The sequence below is a fragment of the Trachurus trachurus genome (assembly GCF_905171665.1).
Source record: "Trachurus trachurus genome assembly, chromosome: 7".
NCBI lineage: Eukaryota > Metazoa > Chordata > Actinopteri > Carangiformes > Carangidae > Trachurus > Trachurus trachurus.
In genome coordinates, this window is record NC_139901.1 from 26,517,259 (window position 1) to 26,538,918 (window position 21,660).

At 39.7% G+C, this 21,660-nt stretch overlaps 2 protein-coding genes across 3 annotated transcripts; one reads left to right on the plus strand and one right to left on the minus strand.

The window, feature by feature from the left end:
• Positions 1-1,302: 1,302 nt before the first annotated feature.
• On the minus strand, positions 1,303-8,805 carry vgll4a (vestigial-like family member 4a). 2 transcript variants are annotated; one of them, XM_083975502.1, is made up of 6 exons: positions 8,699-8,805; positions 7,953-8,109; positions 7,040-7,202; positions 6,171-6,390; positions 5,099-5,213; positions 1,303-3,669 (listed from the first exon to the last, which is right to left on the minus strand). In XM_083975502.1, exons 2-6 carry the CDS (start codon positions 8,032-8,034, stop codon positions 3,470-3,472), a joined length of 780 nt encoding a protein of 259 aa, XP_083831628.1. In that variant the 5' UTR covers positions 8,035-8,109; positions 8,699-8,805; the 3' UTR covers positions 1,303-3,469. The 2 variants fall into 2 exon arrangements, with proteins under 2 accessions (XP_083831628.1, XP_083831629.1); XM_083975503.1 differs by having other exon boundaries at positions 8,616-8,735.
• A 561-nt stretch (positions 8,806-9,366) lies between these two features.
• On the plus strand, positions 9,367-20,288 carry syn2a (synapsin IIa; the record flags this gene model as incomplete). Its single annotated transcript, XM_083975501.1, has 12 exons — positions 9,367-9,490; positions 11,794-12,163; positions 17,525-17,582; positions 17,692-17,783; positions 17,960-18,116; positions 18,230-18,319; positions 18,452-18,514; positions 18,678-18,820; positions 18,913-18,987; positions 19,547-19,649; positions 19,790-19,936; positions 20,154-20,288. Exons 2-12 carry the CDS (start codon positions 11,802-11,804, stop codon positions 20,286-20,288), a joined length of 1,425 nt encoding a protein of 474 aa, XP_083831627.1. The 5' UTR covers positions 9,367-9,490; positions 11,794-11,801.
• Positions 20,289-21,660: the final 1,372 nt, after the last annotated feature.

Consider the following 21,660-nt stretch of genomic DNA (forward strand, 5'->3'; position numbering starts at 1 on the left):
GAACGGCATAAAGGGGCGGTCCTCTCTGTGTGTGCAGCCAAGGGATGCGCGTGAATGTGGTGACCTATGGACGAGGACCAATAGATCCATGACGAGGGTGGGGACTGCTAACTCCATCGGCTGACAAGAAGTTAGCCAAAACGACCGGATCACTTACTTCTGCTTTAATTTGAAATCCAATACTGTGATGGAAGTCGAGGCACCAAAGATTGCTGTCATGACAAAGAGGCCGACAGAAGGCTCCAGACTGAAGCAAAGTGAGATCAGTCCTCTCACTACAAACCTCTCTCAGCTCTCTTTCAAATCCACAGGTGTGTATTTGACACTCAAAGACCAGACTGCGGGTTGGGTTATCACCACATGCTGGAGACCGCTACGGCAACTGGCAGGGAAATGTTTTCTTGGGCGACAAATCACTACAATCGCTCCTTGAAAGATAAACAAGCACCGACCACCGGTGAAGAGCACAAACAAAAACTCATGAGCAGAACTGACCGGGAAAGAAAGGGACACTGCAACACTACAGAACAAGTGTGAATCGGGAAAAGACAAGCAATGTTTTACATGAGTAAATTTGATTTAGGAGCGTATTCTGTGTAATTACACTTACCATGTAGGTGTACTATAAAAAGGACATTAGTCCAATCCTTGCCCCTCGAAGCTCAAGTGGTCTGACTAATGCATTGATAAATCACTTCATTTTGTTGCTGTGGCAGCCTGAGTCCAAAGAAAACAGACAAAGTGCAGTGACTCCTGATTGCTTGATTCAGAAAGGAGTGCTCTAATCAGTGTAACCCCCTCCTCATTAGGGGCTCAAGCATCTGCAACAATGAAGCTGCTTTACTAAGGAAATCCTCATATTGTTTCACAATTTACAGCAATGTTACAGGATTTGAGAGGGACCTGTACTACAAGGTGTCCTACTTTTCATGCACATTAATGTTTTTGAGTGAATTTGAATGGACACTGTGAAGCAACAGACTCCAGAGACAGCTGTTTATCTTAACAGCAGTGTCTTTGTTGGTGACTGTGCAGAAAGAAAGTTGAAATGCTGCCCCAACACCCATTTAGCAACACTTCATTGCAGGCCACGAACCTTGCCTCTATACTGGCAAAAATAACTGGGTTAAATTATGCAATCTGGTTGTTTGTAGCTTGTTACTACATGCTGCAGGCAAACAGAAAATGGAGTATTAAGTATCTCAGCTGCTCTTATGACTGCCGTCACACTTCATTTGGTAAGAAAAATGACAAGCGATAAGCAAAGTTTGGCATTTGTATGTTTATTTGGAAGAAATAAAAGTACAAACAGTGGCATTTTCTTCCAGAGAAATAAGGACAAAAGTGAACATATGTTTTACATGTGGATGACACCTGGAGCAGGTCCTCTCTGCTAACAGTCTTTGAGATACAGGTAGTCTAAACATAGCAATTAAATAACAAATGGACTAATACCCCAAACATATTACTAAAAAAAAAACCTACTTGTGTCAAACAAGCAGATCCCATGATAATCCCTAAAACTCCACTATGGTACACACAGACAAACTCGTTAAACTGTTAGTGTAGAAGTCTTTCTGACACTGCACCAAGAAAGTCTTTGATCGAAAGACTGTTGTGTTCCTGCACTTTTTTTTTTTTAATCGTCTGATATCTGTGGGAAAAAGAATCAACTTTTAGAAAGACAGAACCATGGTTAGGAGATAATGAGCATCCATGCTACATGAGTACACTACTCTGAATAGAAAACAAAAATATCAATGATCATTCCGCGCGGCGCAATGATAGTCCTTACGTGAGTAAAATAAAATATAAAGACAGGCTAGTGTATGTAACAAATTTAAAAACTGTTGAATATTAATACAAATGTATATGTTTTCACAGACAGTTAATTGACATACAAAAAAAAAATCTGAATTTACAATACCATATCTTAATCAGTGTTGACAAATAGGTTATGCTACTATAAGTAGAGAATTTCAGAAGGGTGAGAAATTAATTTAAACAGAACTCAACTGCATTACAAAAGAAAAAAAAAACTTTGTGGCTCACTTAAACGTTTTGTCCATAACAAGGAAGAGTTTTGCAGCTCACCATGACATCATCGTAATCAAAAAAAAAAAAAAAAACGTACTTGTAACAGTATTTGCTAAACACAACTGAAGTGACTGATGGACGTCAGCCAGCCATGGTGGAACGTCGACGTCTACTCGACAGGTAAGGACGCTCGTTGCATCGCATCTGCTTTAAAATCTCAGCTATTTGGGAAATCGCTTTTCTCACTGAAGCAACGGAGACATCCTATTTGTTCTCAATAAATCAAAAGGAAGAATTCTGTTTTCACCACATTTTGTCAAAAGTCAACATGAAAACATCGACATGTTGTGAATAAATAAAGCCACTGCTAAGAGACTGTGCTACAGAAGGTCAGATTTAGCTGTATTCAGTCATGTATAAAGCATCCAGCTCCACAGAGTAACGAAGCAATGTAGCCTTTTTAACTGCATTCAGACAACCTTGCCAGAGGCTGTGATTTGTAGATGGATGCTAAGATATAAACCTATATATAGTAATGAAAACCAGATACAAAAAATATATTGAGTACAACTGTACCAGCAGTGAGTATTTCTAAAATGTTACAGATAAAAAATAAATTCTGAGTAAATATATAGTATAGAATAAGGATTGTAATAGAAACCAGCTATTTGAAACATGCTTTCTAGTTAGAGATATGTACTATGATTGATATTAGTTTACTAAGTAATCAGCCACAGTGAGCATATAGACAGGAAACTAAAAAATTATTTAGTTAACAGTGGATAAGTCCAGTTCAGGATCATAAAGAAGACAGATTAATCTAGTGTCTCCAGAAAAGCAAGGGGACCAGAGCCTTAATTTGCATTATCACTATTTCAAAACACAAGACATACTCTTGAACACATTAGTTCCAACTGAAACAGGTAACCTGCTACCTTCGATGGTCAGAAATGTAATAGTGCAAATGAGACCCGGCTGTCCTTTTCAAGTAATACAGATTCAAAAAGCAGTGTGATTTTTAGAATGGAAACAATGAAGACCAGATCTATGGCTTATCTGTTGATGGAAAAGGCAGGGAAGTTCTTTGGCTATCAAGGCAAGAGAAAGGCAGGTACAACAGAACATGAGCTAACAACCCAATACTTTGTGAATCTCAAATGTACTAAACTAAAAATCTATGATTGTACAATTTTGACAACCAACATCGTCAATCCAACTATGCAATATTTACTTTCTCTTCTTGAATTGAGACATTTCCTCAATTGTAGAGAACAAATCTGAGCTGAGTATTTTAACCTCAATGTCCATAAGTAAATAGCCTGGGTGAGCAACACATTACGTGTCTTATATTGTTCTTTGCTAAGAGAAGTTGATGCTCGGCAAGAAGCAAACATTAAGAGAGCAATTGTTGTTATGTTTACTTCCCTCTGCTTCATGGATCTGCATCTGAGGCCTGATGACCCCCACCCTTGGCCTTGATTTGGAGCCAGGCGTCTCCCAGAGCCTTGGCAAAGTGGTCATCCACTGAACCTGTGATGGACACCGAGTTGGACACAGGCTCTGTGTCTTTGTAGTTTTTTCCAAGGCTGCGACGGAAATGCTCCTCGATCACAGGATCGCATACTGTGTTAGCTAAAATAAAAAGCAAACATTAGGAATAATTAATAGTATACATCAATATATAATATACTCACATTGTAGTGTGGCCAGAACACAGTGGAAGTGTTTGATTGAAGCAGTGAAGGAAATGGAAAAACACGGCTGTGGTTGTTTGGCATTCAACTCATTTGTGTCAAGCTTTATAAAAACCATACACACACTGTCACGCAGACAAAGTCAACAATCTCTGCCTTTTAGGCGAGAAACTTGAGGTGAACTGTGAGTGCCAGTTACTTCTTGTTGTTTGTTATTTTTAGAAAGCAGAAATGTCACAACACATTGTTTGGACATGTTCACAAGTGACTGGCATAAAGGCATTTTATATCTTGAAGGCAATTCAGCCTTTTTTGTATATACCGTTGGTGACTGCATTTGTGAAAAGGCTCTTTTTGGTCTTCCAAAGACACTTTAGTCACGCATATGATGATGTACTCTTCTTATACATTTATTTCATCAACTATCATATCAGTCAATCATGTGCAGTGCATAACATCACCAGAATTGAGGCTAAATATGTGATCCTAGTGACTTTGACCGTTGCATGATTGTTGGTGCCAGACAGGCTGATTTGAGTGTTTCTGAAACTGCTGATTTGCAGTTTTGACACACATCGGTCTCCATGGTTTACTCAGAATAGTGCAAAAAAGAAAAAAAAGAAAAAGAAAAACTACACTGAGCAGCTGTTATGTGGCCTTGTTGCTGAAAGAGGCCAGAGTGGTTGGAGCTGACGGACCGGCTGCAGTAAGTCAGGTTCTGACTCTTTACAACTGTGGTGATCAAGATGCTAGATGGTCAGCAGCATGAAACCATGGACCCAATCTGTCATGTGTCAATAGTCCGGGCTGGTGGTGGTGGTGGTGGTGGTGATGTGAAGGTGTGGGGAATCTGCTCTTGGCACTTTGAGCAACTGGCAAAGCCGATCTGAGTTTTGCTGCTGCAGTGCTCACATTAACCTCTTTTGGGCCACAATGTACCATCTTCTGATCCGTAAATGAGAGCAGAATCTATCATAAACCTTTTTATCATGCTGCCTTCTTGCATACACCATGTCTCTCAGCAAAGAATCATAATGAGAATGTGTTCACTGTTCTTCAACGATCTTTTCAGTCACTAGATGTGGGTGCATTAGAACATATTTGGGATGTGGTGGACCAAAAGCAAACTGAAGCTGTTTTGAGAGCAAATGGAGGCTCTACAAAGTTTTGGTGTGGTGTACGCTCTGAGTGTAAGATCGTTAAGTTGTTGGGGTGTTTTTTTTTTGTAATCAATCACCATTAAATCTAAACTTTGCTATGTGCCCACAAGTACATTCCCTTTCATTTTTTATTAACCTGACAATACTGCACCGACAGGAAAATTCTATACTAAGTTTGTGCACACTTTGATATAATGACAGACTTACCGTTGGTCTTTCTCTGATCAGCAGACGGGCTGGGAGTGCAGCCATTCATGTGGCAGTGAGAGAGGTTACAATTGCGGTTGCTCGCTGGGGCACAGATAATAACAGAGGGACGATTCTATAGGTGGAAGAAAAAAAAACATATAATCAGCGACCACAGAGAAACTGCACAGTGTAAGAGTTTGTGCAACACTTATAGATCTCCCCCAGAGACTCTTTATATATGAATAAAACATTTCTACAACTAGTGCTTCTCTCTAAATAAGAGTGCTACGATCTATGGGCTTTCTCCTGATGATAGCCATCTACATGAATCTGTATAGTCAAAGTCACACAACTAAGTAAAGTAATGCTGAATGAAACATCTGTGTTAAGTGAAACTACATCTTTTTCTAACTGGGTGTGTGATGATATATAGCTCTGTGTCCCTTGAGGGTAATTTGGTCATTAAACCTGAGCTGGCTATCAAGCGAAGCAAATTTTTATTTGGGCACATTTTATTATTCCCACTAAGCTGTCTTAAAAAGAAGAACCTTGTGTAACAAAACCAGTTATCTTTGAAGTAAGTGTCATCCATTATCCTTAAAAAACTAAAAGTATAGTGTAATTGAAATAAACTCCAACTTTTGGGCAACAAGTTTCGACAAACAAAGCCAAGACTGCAGATAAACTCAAACGCAGAACGTTTAGTAGCAGATACAAACAGAATCTTCCATCAAAGGAAATGCGTTGCTGGTTATAGTTTGCTGACCAAGAAAAAGTGCGGCACTGCTTAGTCAAACTGTACAAGCTATTAGTACCTTTGTGTTACAGTCCAGGCAGTCACAAATTGTGGGCAGCAAGCTGGTGCCCACTTTGGGGTCACAGATGTTCATAAATGCGGACAAATGACAGCAATGGTGTCACATGTGCCATGTGGACGATTACAGGCATGAATTAGTCTTTAATTTATCCAAATGATTCAACTCGTGTTTTTATCTATTCTATCATAAATCCCCTGCTTAATCTCCATGGTTTAAATTTTGTTACTATGACTATCAGGTGCATCTTCCATATGTGTTACAAGTTGACATACCTGCTGCCGCTCGACTGTCCCACCCATGACAGACCTCTCTCTGCTGCTGACTCCCATGTCGTGGCTGCTTTTGGTCAGAGGCAGAGGCTGGTCTACAGCATAGCCCGAAATCGAAGCATAAAGGTGGGTCCCATGGAGACCATTAGAAGAGGAAGTAATGTGCTCAACAGGACTGTGACTCCAGTGCTCATTACGGTTGTCTCCAGCAGAGGGACGGGCCCTTGATTATTATTTTTTTTAAAGAAAGAAAGAAAGTACAAATGAAACACATACAACCACAGTAACTTCAACTTAAAACAGTGCATATATCAGGGAACACATGTCATGTGACATGAAATGTGTTCCCTGATATATGCACTGTTTTTAGTCTATAAACACATTCCAGCACACAGTGTGTAGACTGGGGTCAAGTCTTGTTTGTCTGATAAACACACACACAATTTGTCACTTTGACTACACCATGTCATCTGGGCAATTAAGTCCAAGTAGTGTCTTAAAGCTGCTTTACAGCCTCGGGTGGTGGCTACATGCAAGGTCATGTTCAGACCTTTTCCCCCCCATCATATCAAATGATTTGATGATTTTCCATGCTGAAAAAATTGGACTAAATTAATAAATGACAAAAAAAAGAGAAAAATCAGTGGATGCATTAATTTCTCTCTTTTTTATCCACAATTGCATAAATAGCCTACATCAATGATGGTCTGGTACTGTTTGTATGTATAAATGATACCAAACTGACATTGTTTGAGGAATACTCATGTGGTAGCTCTCACAATAGAACACACACAATCACATACAATATTTGTATAAGTACTCGGGTGGGGCACAACAAAAAATAAAGCTTGACACTTTTGACAGGCACTTACAGCTGAGTGGCAAACAATCTGCTCATTTTGGTCATATGGTCGTCATCACAGTTAATTCGGTCATCCATTTGTTCTTCACCATACTTCCGTTTGCTTGGACAGTGTGGAGGAGGCCCAGTTATGTTGGACATGCCAGTGGGCAGGGAGGGTGTCCTGGACTCATCTGTGGAAAAAGGAGTGAGCAATGCATATAGTTAAATTTAGATTACATGTAATTACAAATGTATAAAACTTGAATTTCTAAAATGTTCTATTCTTAAAAAATATATAAATATCTATTTTTTTCTTTCCATTTTTGTTCCAAGACATTAGAACTCATGTCCTGATAAAAGAAAACTGCAGTCTAGATTTCCCTACTGATATCTATAATTTGGGAAGAAGACTGTTTTAAGTTGAGTCAAGGGCTGAATTTAATTTGCATGGAGACTTTGATCTTGAAGGTCAATTGAGAAATGAAATGGAAATTTCTGGAGTAAAACTGCCTCCTTGAGCATGAATTATGTGCTACAACTACAAAAAACACTATTACCGTCAGGGCATTTCTGTTGGAAAACTGTGTTCACTCTATTATACTCTATCTTAATATTCCTTTAGATTGCAAATGTAATCACCAAAATAGACTTGTTATACAAATACAAATCTTTTTTTTGTAAAAAAAAAAAAAAAAAAAAAAAAAGTACAACAAGGGATGACACAGAAAGAGTAAAGTAACTTAAAGTTGTTGGCTTGGCTCTAGTCGTGAGGTAGTTAATAAAAGTTACCGTCATTTGCAAACCAAAACATTTCATTCAGTGAGAGTGGTGTGTGTATACTGGCAGACAGGAAACATAGGCTAGTATTTACAAATTAAATGTAAATAAGTTACCACTTAGTGTTGGGGACATACACATTGCAACAAACACACAAAACTAACCTTCGTAGTGCAGTCTCCCAATGTTATTGTTCATCTTGTCCAGGAACTGAGAGTTCAACAGGTCCATTCTAGTGACTAGCATTTACACGAACAGGCTAATTGCTAACATTGACGTTAGCAAAGATGTACCAACGAAGAGAATGAACAAGCGTCTTTCCTACAGAGGAGAAACCGAGAAAAACAAGACAAGGAACAAAAATTAAACACGGCTCACTTTATGGTAATTTATAGGGAAAAAAATAAGCATGTTTTCCCTGATCTGAACAGTTTGCAGGCTAACGATACCTGACGCTGACGTTACCGACTCAAAGGCTAGTTAAACACGTAGGCTCGGCTAACCAACTATGCTAGCTTCAACTTGGCTAACGTTACATTTCTACATCCACAAGTTAGTTAGAAGAGTTATATTCGAGATATACACACTAAAACAATAGCAAATGTTACCATCAACGGTAACAACGCTTGTTACAGTTGTTATGTTAGCTAACGTTAACTTATTTGAAGGAGTCACCAGACTAGCCAGCTAACTTCAGCTACAAGCTAACGTTAGCCATTAGCATCTTGTCACCAACTTTGAAGTAACGTAAAGTAAAAAAGTCCTCGATTTAATTAGTAAACAAACGAGCAAACGTTGAACTAACCTACACTTCAATTACAACTTACAGTTAAGTTACGTTCTGTGACTTTATATCCGTCAACAAAGCCCCTCACGGTGGCGTAACATAAAAACAGTCAATGTTACTCACTTCATCGACAAAATGTAGCTTTTACAGCCACAACAACACCATCATGGCTAAAAGCCCCAGCTTCTGTGCCTGCAGTGCACGCACTTTCCCACCGGACAAGTCCTCAAACAAAAGAGTGGAGAGTGGCCCTAGTGGAGACGAGGCGAATAGTAGCGAAGGTAAACATGCACAAGCCAATGCTTGCACGGAAATCACAACAAGTGTAGGTACTGATGATAGCTTTTTGTTTAGGTCATATTGTACTTTAACGTGCCCACTTTTCATGTCATAAACTGTAGCGTATAGATTTCATGTGGTGACTTAGCCAGTCAAAGAATACGGGATCATTATGGCCCTAGTTGTGCCTGCACATAGTGACACAAAATATTTTTCATGCTGAGTTTAAACCAATTTGTTGTTATAATTTTTAAAATTATGATTATTGCCTTATTGTGTAGCTACACCAAGGGAATGATAATAATTTTTACATTACTGTGGACCAACTGTTCTACTCTTTAATATCCTATGTTTTTTTTTTTGCATTGTCTCTTTTATAATTGAACACAGCCTGTGGCATTCACAGCCAGACAGGACAAACTTAAAGGCATACTATAAGGTATGCACATATACTTAATTTTCTGCGATTATAACACAGGTTGCACAGTGTTGAGGGGAAAGAGCACAACACAAGCAGCTGATCAACCTCCTGACTGCAACACAAGTCGGGGGCATGCTTGCTGTGCCTGTGCTGCTGCTGGATCCTCTCATCCACGGACATCTAAAGGCTGGGCTAAATACTACAGCAAAGAGAAGGTTAGTTTTTTTTTTTTTTTTCACTGCACCACTACTACCAGCCGGTGTCACCCTAACATCTTTGAACAAGATCCAGCGCAGCTTCTTTTGAGCAGGGAATAAAACATGAAGACTGTCATCATTGCATTGCTTGACTAATATTGGGGAAATGAGACACGTCCAGATCTATGGATATTTAGTCAGAAATTATTGCATCCCATATTTCACTTTAACCTGCACAATGCAAACACAGAATGGTATAGCCTTTATTTACACAGCCCAAAAATTGTAAATGCTTAAATTTACAGTCTGCAGAACAGAGGACACCCTCCCTCAATTCAACCCCATAAAGACAAATTTTACACCACATCAGCAGGAAAAATACGTTCTCCAACAGATGTTTTGTAAATAAAAGACAGACAGAGTGACAGACAAATTATAATATTGTGAAACTGTGACAATAATAAACCAAATGCAAACACAAAGGCTATAATTAGAGCTGGAGACGTCACTGTCATGAATTCAACAAATGCCACTATTTCTGTGAAGCTCTGTTCTGACAAATATCATTTCATTGTAATATTCAATGTCACATGAACACGTATGCTGAAGAAAACTTAGTGGAAAGCTTGAAAAATATCAGTGTAACTGTAGTTTAGTTTGCATTTAAGTAGGCTATTGTTATTATTTTCAAACCCATGGCAAATTAGGCTCATAAATAATAACTGCAAAATAATGCAAAATTAACCAGGTCATTTGAGCAAAAATATTCACTTAGTCCCAAGCTGCACCGCTCTGGAAATGACACAACAAAATATTGATATTTCATTAATATGCATTCTAATTATAGTTTTGAAATCTCTTTTGACTTATTTGCCAGTTAATATTAAAGCCACCTTTTGTATGAATGCATAGGAGCTGTTCTGTTGCAGCCTGTTGTTTGCACCAGTTTGTTTCATTCATTCAGTCAATTATCCTTTCATCACATTAAGTGCAGCATCGTGGCCTTTCTATGACCTTCTCTGCAGTTTAAATCCCCTGATGGTTACATGTCATCAAAAGATCAGTGGTTGATGATGACACCAGTCAGCTAATAATTTTAGTTTTATGGTTGTTTGGGAGAAATATATCCATGCAAGGTAATGATTAATACTATAATTTTTTTTTTAAATTCACTTGCGGTCCCGTATCTGTGTGTATTAGATTCAAATCATGTAATTTCGTGGTGCCCTCTGAGCTTTGGAAGTTATTGATTTATTGACGTGCTTCCTGGCCCTTTTCAAAACATCTGATTTATTACCTGAGTTTGACACATAGTGATCTGTGAGGGGTTTCACCACACAGCTTCAGTCCTGTTTAATTTTGTTACATACAAACTAATTAAAACGTGTTAGAGCAGCCAATTAGTGTACTTTATGAGGAGGAATAGCGGTGGCAATTGTTTCTGTTGTCACATAAATGTTGTCATCAAGAATTAGTATTGGAATTAATTAGAAATAATCTGTGTTCTTCTGCATAATTTTGCGATCACCACCGCACATGGAGAGAAAGTTTCAAAGGTGTGTTTTTGTTTTATTGTTTAGATTTTATGTGTTCACACGTGATATGTGTATGCGAAAAGTGCTGTGGAAAGTCTGCTGAAATAGCGAGGTATAGCATGTCTTGTAGGGAATTCTAATTTGTTAAATCAGTAGCTTTAAAGGGACTGATAAATCAACCAAGAGACAGGGTTTACTGCATGCATTGGTGTCTCAAGGGACTTCTGCTGACGCTCTCCCTCTCATTCAACATTGCCCACGAGTCTTAACAGCCATTTTAGATTTCCTGGCTTCATTTTACACACAGATGCTGTGCATGGACCCGAGGCAAAGAAAACATGAGAAACAGAGGGTGAGGCAACAATGATGTAGCACTCGGTATACCCTCTTGCACTTGCACTGGAAACCCCTCTTTTTTTTTCCATGCTGTGGTTCAAAGCATGACGCCTGTGAGGCAGTAGAAAATGGGGGAGGGGTAGGGAAGGCAAGCACGCCAGTGAGTGAGAGTGTGGAGGAGAGAGGACGAGAGGAGGAAGGAGAAACACAGCTAGAGCATCGTTTGTAATGGCTGAGGAAAGCACAGCGTAAGGGGATTGGCTGAGCCGGAGTGTAGCGTCACTGCCCGTGAGGGGGAGCTCTGAGGATGCTCCACTGAGCTGGGAGGGAATACATTCGCTGGGAGTTTGCATTGAGAGCTCAGCCATTATCAGCTCTACACTAAGAGAAGGGACTTCGCTGCAGATCATTTTCCACACCCAGTGCTTGTTGACTCTGCTCCTCTCTCAGCACCAGCCATGAATTATTTGCGCCGGCGCCTCTCGGACAGCACGTTCATCTCCAACCTGCCCAATGGCTACATGACAGACCTCCAGAGGCCTGACCCTGCTCAGCCTCCTCCACCTGCCGGCACCACCACCGCCACCACCACCACCACCCCTGCCAAGTCTCCTACAGCTGGGCCTACACCTCCAGCCACTTCCCCTGCTCCTGAGAGAAAACCCCCGCAGTCTCAGTCCACCGGAGCAGGTTTCTTCAGTTCCATCACCAACGTTGTGAAGCAGACAGCTGCCTCAGCGGGGCTAGTGGAGCAGACCCAAGTCACGACACCTAAGAAGTTTAAGATTCTCCTAGTCATCGATGAACCACAGCAGGAGTGGTAAGACAATCTCCCTCTTTACTCACTCACGTATGAGTCTTCTACACACTGTGTTTTTTCTTTGGTCTTTAATGCTTTTCTTCTTTCTTCATTTGATTGTAGTAGTTAGTTAATGCTTAAAGACCCATTGAAGCAACATCTTATATGAAGCACCCTGCAGATGTGAATGTGCACTGCTGCTGTGGTTTGATGGTACGGCATGTCTCTGTTACAGTAATACATGGAGGCAGCCAATACTTAGGGAAATATGGTCCATTGATTCTCAGCAGTAATGACATAATACCAAGATGGAGGATTTTTTTTGTCCTCTATTCTCTTTCTGTTGTAGAAAATGTTGTTCTGTGGTCTTGTTTTACATAACGAAACAATAGAATCTCACCTGTATAAACTAATCTGTTTATACAGATCTATAAAATCGTATCTCTAATCTATAAAAATACGGTGAAATAACCAAAATCATTGATAGTCTTGTCCTATGATGTGGCATTATACTGTTCTCAACAGTGGACAATCCACAGGTTGTGCAGAATGGAGGAATGCATGATATTTCTCTGGAGGTAGCCTGGATACTGCAGTGCTCTCCGTCTATCAATGGGGTTTCCCCCCTTTACCACTGATAACAGATCACATGACATGCCCTGCACATAGTGTACATAGAGAACGGCTAATGTAACTTACTGCAGAGCACGGTGCACAGGTTTCCATTAGTCAGTCATGCATAAGGGGCATGCAGTAGCCAGAGATATTTCACAGCATGCTGAGAAAAAGAGCCATCCTGTTATTAATGTTAAGGGTGGGTTTACAATAAGGCATTTAGGCTGTTGAACTGACAGTCTGTGCCCTGGGAGCTTTTATTTAGAGGCGGCTTAATACAAGGATTTTTTTTGGGCGGTCTATTGTGATAAAGAGTGAAAGTGGAGGAAACTGAATTTCCTGATCTGTTGTTGAACAGTAAATAAAAATGTCAGTTCTGTCTCCTCATGTTCTTAATTTGTTTACACAGCTGACATATTTCCCACAGCAATGTGTGCTAGCTAGAGCTGTGCAGCTGGATAGTGCAGTGGGTGGGCTCACGCATTGTGCACAGTGCATCTTTGTGACTTCTGTTGCCTCCTTTTGGATATTATCAATGGCCCTTTACTATTTGCCAGAGAGCAGAGAACTGAAACTCAACCCAGTAAGTCACATTTGGCATCTATTTGTGCAGGCAGTCATGCTGATTGTATGAGTGTCGTATCAAGGTTAACATGTCGTCTGTGTTTTGCATTATGTAGAGGCCACAACCAGATGGCGACTGTGACAAGATTTTATTTATTTTATTGCTGATAAAGGTACTGATACTGTTGCATTTACCCCTGGATTTAATTTAATTGAATCATCTGAGGAACTTGGCCTCAAAAAACACACCAAATCACACAAATTCAGGTGTATTTCACTGCTTTCTACAGGTGGCCTGGCTGGCAGTGCCCTTTGTATGAGTGCAGAACTGGCCATTTCTATAATAGAAACCTTGATCAATGTTAGTAAGCTCAGACCCTGTCAGCAGGATGGATGCCAGCCGTATGAGTTCACTTGTTGGAAAATAAGGATTACAGTGTGGTGTGCCAATACACTGACGCTGCTCTTCTGTTTTCTGGCAGAGACACACAATATAATATATTAAACTAAAACCATGTCATTCATCAAAGGTGGTTCTAACAGAGAAAAGTGTGTAAGTTGGGCTGAGAACTAAGACAATGTTTTACACTCCATCACTTTGACCGTCTAACAAGATCTGGCGTGTAGAAGCTTGAGGAAAAAAAAACATATTCATCAAATTCATCTCCCTGCCTGACATTATTTCTGATACCTGACACAGTTGATCAATGAAACGTCAGTTCATGACGCCGCTCCACAAACTACCAGTTACACGCTTCATACTATCTAGTACACATTCACCTGGGAGATTAGCTAAAATGCTTCACTCAATAGGCTTCCTCTGTCTTGAGTGCTGCATCTATTTTTCATGGCTGCTCAATATCACTGACAGGGGAGCTGTGTAGGCTACTGTATGTTTGCTCACTAGCTTTGGTTTCTTCTGTTTGCTTTTATAAGACCTACCTTTCACCCCGTGGTTGTAAGTCACAACGGTAGTACAAATCAGTCTTGGTTTTATTCGGTATAGTTGGGTCTGCCTGTCTCCTGTAGCTTGTAATGTGTTCGTATTACGGTGCCGTTTCAATTATTAGATATAAAACAAAGAAACAAATGTAATGTTGAAAATGACTCGAAGGGAAAAGCCATAGACAACTACTGATGTGTTTGTTATATTACATACTTTGTATTCAGCTCTCACCGTGGCAGGGTGAAACCATAAAAATATATAGCTGTTGGCAAGCTGTAAGAGCACGGACTTTCTCTTTATTATAATGCAGGTTTTGCTGAGTACCTAATATTCTCTGTAACGTTGGCTCACCTTGGGTCTGAGGGCTTGTTTATTTGCTGTATCTCATTGCAGGTCGGTGTGTTTCAAGACATTTTTTTTTCTGTCGCTGCCAAAACAGAAAACCATAGTGATGAGTCCTCGTGGCCCTTAGGATACACAGAATGAAATCAGGAGAGTGGCCTCCAGACTAATTTCATCAGGAAAAGGACTCAGGCATCAGCTTCTATTTGTCATAACAAATCAAGCAAATCAAAGATGATCTATATCCTATGTTCAGATACATACTGGGCTATATATATAGTGTGCAGTGTGATATTTGTCCTAATTTCCCCCTCATAAGATTTGAAGGATTTTGTGTAAAGGTACTGCATTTAATGACACCACTCAAGTGCACAATGCCATTACTGTATTATTGTTATAATTATTATAGTGATTAAATTGAGTCTGAGTAATCAAAGAAATTACTATGAGAGTCGAACGGTTATTTCTGTAAAGTGAAGACCAATTTGTGTTAAATGGCACAAATGTTTTTAATCTTACACGACTTGTTTGTTAGATTCCAGAAGTTACTGTGAGCAAATGAAAAATGTCTGGCAATTTTCATATTATCCATATAGAAATAAGAGAATACATTAGTATGTATAAGTGTGTGAAAAGTGTCTCTGTAAGGCAATAGATTGTGTTAAGCCAAATGAAACTGCATAGACTAAAGTGCGTGCTCTCTGAGCCATGGCGACTGTCAGGGTGACAGTATATAGAGACAGACACATTCTGTCATTTGGTGTTTTTACTTGATAGATGAGGCTGCCGGGCATCCAGAGAGCTTTGTTTTGTTCCAGGAATGCTTTGCTATAAATTGCTCTTATGACAGGGAGGAGCAGATGGCACACTGTCTTACTTATCAGACTAATGACTGAGCTGTGCTGTCTCTATATTCTCAGTCACTCAATGTTCAGATCTAAAGAAACATACACTGGGGACTGTTTAACCAGTATCAGGAATAGGAAAGCTTAGTATTGTGAGTTTAACCTTATTGAAACATTACCCACATGTGAGAGTGAATGTTAAACAGGCTAAGTGGTGGACATTAAAATTCAGCAAAGGCTCCTGCTTACTGAGCTCTCGGGTGAATCATCTGAATGAAAAATAGCGATGTAAAATTTGGCAACACGTCCACACAACTTCATTTTTCATCCTCTGTACTACCTCGTTTACATTTGATATGACAATAGAGGAACATTTATATATGTATTTAATCTAATTTATTTCCCATCTCATCTTTAATTCAAGTCAAGACTAGACATATTGATTCTTACAAATGAACGATCCAGGTTATCACGCTCCTGTCTCTGTCTCAGTGAGCCCACATAAACGCAGTACCCAGCAGTGACTAAGTCTATTTTTTGAGGTCAGCGTGATAACAATGTCCTTGGTTTTTGGATGAAAGGAAGGCTGTGGATTTTAACAAGAGGACATGGGTACTTTGAAGTCACTGCCAAATACTAAAACATACCAGTGAACAATGTTGAAAGATCATGTTTAGCAATAGGATCGTGTCCTCTTTGGATATGTGGCTTCGATGCTCAGTATGGGCTGAGCAGGGATGTGGTCTGCAGAGTCTTGTCTTATTGTGTCTTGTCTTGTGTTTTTGTTGTTGTTATTTTGGAAACACTGTCCCTCTTACAGAATGTACTGGCAAAGAACATCCATCACAGTGCGAAGACAGCATTTCATTTTCCCAGATATCTGAGAAATGATTCATATTTTAATGCTTGTTTTTCTCCACAGCCAAACACATCCCCATGCATGCTCTAATTAGATTGAGGATGAATTATTCAGCTTTGCCTCCACACCAAATGAGTAGGAAGCAAAGGGTACATGGCAGCAAGGTGATACACACTAAGAATGAGAGAAAACATGTCTGCTGAATATATTTAACACATACTGAAACTTAGATGTTCTACAAATGTTGTTTGGATTAAAGTTTAATTTGTGTTTTTACCACACCACACCAGTTTAACACCGGCGCACTGCAGATGTTGGCCGTTATTGAAGTGTGAAGTCAAAACTTGTTGAAGTGGAAATCAGAATGAAACCTCCTGCAGGGAAAGTTAATAATGATTTACAGTAGATGTCCCTGGATGTTTCTACTACCAAAAGCTTATGTTGTCAGGTCCAGCACCCAGCATCAGTCAGGGGTAAAAAAAGAAAAAGAAATTGAACACACTGTTAACAGCAGCAGTCACTGTGTGAGTTTCTGCAGTTTTCATCTCCGTGCACTGTCAGTAGACAGACAGACACTGAGCCATCTTAATCTGAAGTCACATGGGAAAGGATTTCCTCTTCAGCAGTGGTCCAGGGGAAAAGGTGTTTAAGGACACAAAGTCTTTTATTCGAGCAAGAAAAGGCAGTTATTCTGTTTGAAAAAGTGATGAATCACAAGTTATGAAAAATGCAGCGATTTGCTGAAAATAAAAATGTGGATTCACTGTGGTCGACAGGAGCGTTACCTCACTGCATCCTTTATCCACCCTGACTGGGTGGTGCTGCTGGGTGGTGCTGCAAATGGACAAGTGAGAAGGAAATACTGAGTTGCATCTGTGTTTATGTTCTGGAAGGTTTGCCTTTAAGAGTTGTGCAGAAAAAAATGTTGTAATATTTTATCTTATGCGGCTTATTTGAAATGAAGAATAGTTAGAAAATCTGTGAAACAGCAGTTGGAAAGCATTAAAGGAAACATTTTTTCTGCCATGTGCTGCTCATGCACTCAACTCAAATGGCATATACAGTATTTGACATTAATTCATAGTGTGGGTTGTCAGCAGTAGATTTGCACTTGGTCTGAAAATCAATTTGAAATCTCTCTGTGAGGAATATCTGAAATTTATGGTCACATTAAAAGTTTATAAATTCTCTGTGTTTCTCTTTTTGAACAGGGCAAAATTACTCAGAGGAAAGAAAGTATATGGGGATTATGACATCAAAGTGGAGCAGGTGAGTCTCCCTAAGCCACTTAAGATCCATTTTAAGTACTTATGTAAAACAGAATAGAGACTTTTAAGCAATTTGTCTTCATATGCCAATGTAACCATTATCTCCACAGGCTGAATTCAATGAGATCAATGTTGTGGCTCATGCCAACGGGACCTGCAATGTTAACATGCAGGTTTGGAGAGGAGGCACCAAGGTCATCAGGTGAGTCACACACAACCTAACACAGGAGGAGGGAACATGTATCCTTCAAAAGTCACAAATTGGTGCAGTGTTCAAGATAATACTCTCTATATATAGGTGTGCCTGTGTGTGTCTGACTCATACTCATTTTACCGGTCAGATTTTTGTCACATCTCTTCTATAATTTTATCCTCTAGGTCATTCAAGCCAGACTTTGTCCTCATTCGTCAACACGCCTTCAGTATGACCCAGAATGAAGATTTTCGCAACCTGATCATCGGTCTGCAATATGGAGGCGTCCCAAGCATCAACTCCCTCGAGTCAATCTACAACCTGTGTGACAAGCCCTGGGCGGTAAGCACTCAGCATTCACTGTCTTTTTCTTCTTTTTTTTCTCTGAAGTAACAGTGATTTACTCATTTTCAAACCACTGTGTCTCTGATTCATTTGTTTTTTTGTGTCTCCAGTTTGCTCAGCTTATAAACACCTACAGGAAACTGGGGGCTGAGAAGTTCCCTTTGATTGAGCAAACATTTTATCCCAATTACAAAGAGATGGTGAGGACCCTGGGCTCATGCAAGAAAAACATTTTTAAATTGAACAACACATTGCCTGTATTGAAATTTGCAAGATGAAAGCCCAGAGGAAATTATAAGGCAATAACTCCAAATTATACTTTCTTATTTTAGGTAAGCATGCCATCATTTCCTGTTGTTGTGAAGATCGGACATGCCCACTCAGGTGTTGGAAAGGTACCAAGATGTTTTCTGCTGCAATATGACAGAATACATTGTTCTGTTTCCTCTATAATTTAAAGCTCTATATTTCAAATGTCAGTCTTGATGAATAAATATGTATAGTAGTTTAGTGCCAGATGCCTCTTTAAGTCCTGGGTATGTCTGTTGTTGTGCACAGGTGAAGGTGGACAATCACAGTAAGTTCCAGGACATAGCCAGTGTCGTGGCTCTCACCCAGACGTACACCACCACAGAGCCTCTCATCGACTCCAAGTATGACATCCGGATCCAGAAGATTGGCGTGGACTACAAAGCCTACATGTATGTACGATTGAACATATTTATGAACTAAAGAAGTGAAGGAAAAACAGACATGACCTTGTTTGAATTTGTGCAAATTACACACGTTTCAGGAGAACATCTATTTCTGGAAACTGGAAGACCAACACAGGCTCAGCTATGCTTGAGCAGGTGGCCATGACTGACCGGTACGTGTTTTATCAGTATCCTGCACTGTGAGACAAAGACTTATTTATTTTGACATAACATTCTCAGTTTTGTTTCGTTTTTTTTTTTTTGGGTGAATAGTGTGACAAAATAGTGACATGGGGAATACATTAACAGACATTACAATAAGACATATGTATCAACAGACAGTAACATAAAATGGTATAATGATGAGGTTTCCAAGTTCAGTTCTCTTACCAAGTGAGTGCAATGTACATGTATGTGTATGTATGTGTGTGGGTGTCTTGGGCATCTAAATGAGAGGCAGAGGAGCAGAAATGTCTGATTTGTGGTTTGATGAGGTGCAGGGTGTATGGTTGAGAGAAAAAAGAGAGCGAGGCAGACAAACAAAAATCATTTAGTATGACTAGTCATAAGATTTACACAGTGCAAGTCAGTAGAGTGCCATTTGACATAATTATGTATAATATAATATAATATAATATAATATAATATAATATAATATAATATAATATAATGTAATATAATATAATATAATATATGGCTTTGGGTCTTGTGTTGATTTGTTGTTGTGTTTAGGTACAAGGTGTGGGTTGACACCTGCTCAGAGATTTTTGGAGGTCTGGATATCTGTGCAGTGAAAGCCATCCATGGAAAAGACGGTAAAGATTACATCACAGAGGTACGAGTCTATGGTTGTCAAGTTTGAAGGCTACAGCTAACTTTTAATGAAACGTCAGGAAGATGCTGCGATGTATTGATATGAAAGTTTCCTCTCTATGTATCAGTTCAACGTTATATACCATCCTCCATGTGCTGCAGGTGACAGGCTCCGCCATGCCTCTGGTGGGAGAGCATCAGGCAGAGGACCGGCAGCTCATTGCTGACATGGTGCTGGCAAGAATGAACGTGTTAGCAGAGAATGAAGCTAATGCTCCCCAGAGACCCACCACTATACAGCCGTCCCAGGTAAAGAGACACAAAGGCACAGGCTCTCTCAGAGCTTAGAGACAGGAGGCTGCATCTTATGCTAATGTCTTATTAGTGTTAATTATAATATGATATGATGATATGATACATTGTCTTTTTTTAAGTTTACAATAATCTAGCTATTTTAGATCTCACTGAAAGACAATTATCATAGTATAATGAGTACAATGAGTGAATTATTTCTTTGTCTTTTTAGGGAGCTGGCCAGAAGGGAGAGATTGCTGGCGAACCCACTAAGAACGGTGCTGGGCGCCCACCTCAAGGTTGTCTGCAGTACATACTCGACTGTAATGGCGTTGCAGTGGGTCCAAAACCAGTCCAGGCCAACTGAGTCACCTAGGAGAACAAGGAAAGGTCTCAGAGTCTAACAATGACGTACCATAGCTGAACGCAAGCGCAGACGTGTGTGTGTGGACGCTGATAGCTAGAATCAGATCTTGGCGCCGTGAGCTCGGTACAGCTGAGAGCTGGCCTGGACTGTGTTTTTAACTCTATGCAGTGTCAAAATGTACTGTCTACTTGTTGACCTGTTGATTTGTGTGCTTGTATAGGTCACCTATGTTTCAGTAGCTGTGGATTTTCTTTGGGGCTGTTGTTGATGATGTAAAAAGCAGATTGTGCCTACACTGAGTTCAGTGCTGCTCTGTGCTACTTGTTTGACCCAGCTAAGACTCCTTCATTTGCCACCGACCCCCCTTTTCTGTTTTCTATTTTGGTGTGTACCCTTAGATATTGTTCAAACTGTGGACTATCGTGCAGTTTGAAGTTTGTGTATATCTCAATATGTATACAGTACGTGGGTGTGTATGGCTGTAGTGGTGATTATTTTCATGTTTATACTAATAGATATTTATTTTTGTTTGCATGATTGACACAAAGGCAGGTGTAAGTCAGTTGTAAGTGTCTGAACAAGTGGGATGTTCATTTAACATCGCTGTTTTACCCTGTGATTCATGCATTGTGAATGTGTCATAAGAAAGGTATATTATATAGAGGATACATGTAGTCATTACCAAACATAGGCCTACGTTAACACAGAGAGAATGACTGTGCACACTCGTGCATACACACATCAGAGACATGCAGTATGTTGCCTTTCATAAAGTTATTTTTTTCATCTATAGTGTCACAGTGTCACAGGAGAAGAGATTATTAGGATGATTTTAGAATAATAGTATATAAACACATAATAAATATTAAAATAAGTCTACGATTTATCAAAGATTTTAATATTATGTAGGACGTTGTGCAGGTACCTGCAAACACAACTTCAATATATTTGTATAATTTTGAACCAAAGAATACAGTATATCATTTACTTTCAATAACAGTATTTGCACTCCAGTAGCCCACAATGTAAATATCAGTGAGGGGACTGTTAATGCTGTAGTGTCACATGGAGTGTGTAATTTCATCAGAGTGAAGCGCTCCAACAGAACAAATAGCCTGTTGCAAATCACACACCAGTGAGCCGATGCTGCGTTCAAATTGTTGTCTTTTGCATTCAGTTGCATGGAGGCTGACATTGTAATTGATAATGAAAAAAAAACGTGTTTAATGTTGGATCTGCTGTAAGATGCCAGATATAAAGCCCCCCCTCCTACTGCCCTCACACTGGCTATCGGCTATCATGGTGGTGTTTCCATGACAACAATGCAAGTGCTCTGGGGTTCGGTGTGGACCCGTGCCCGTGTTGCAGCCAT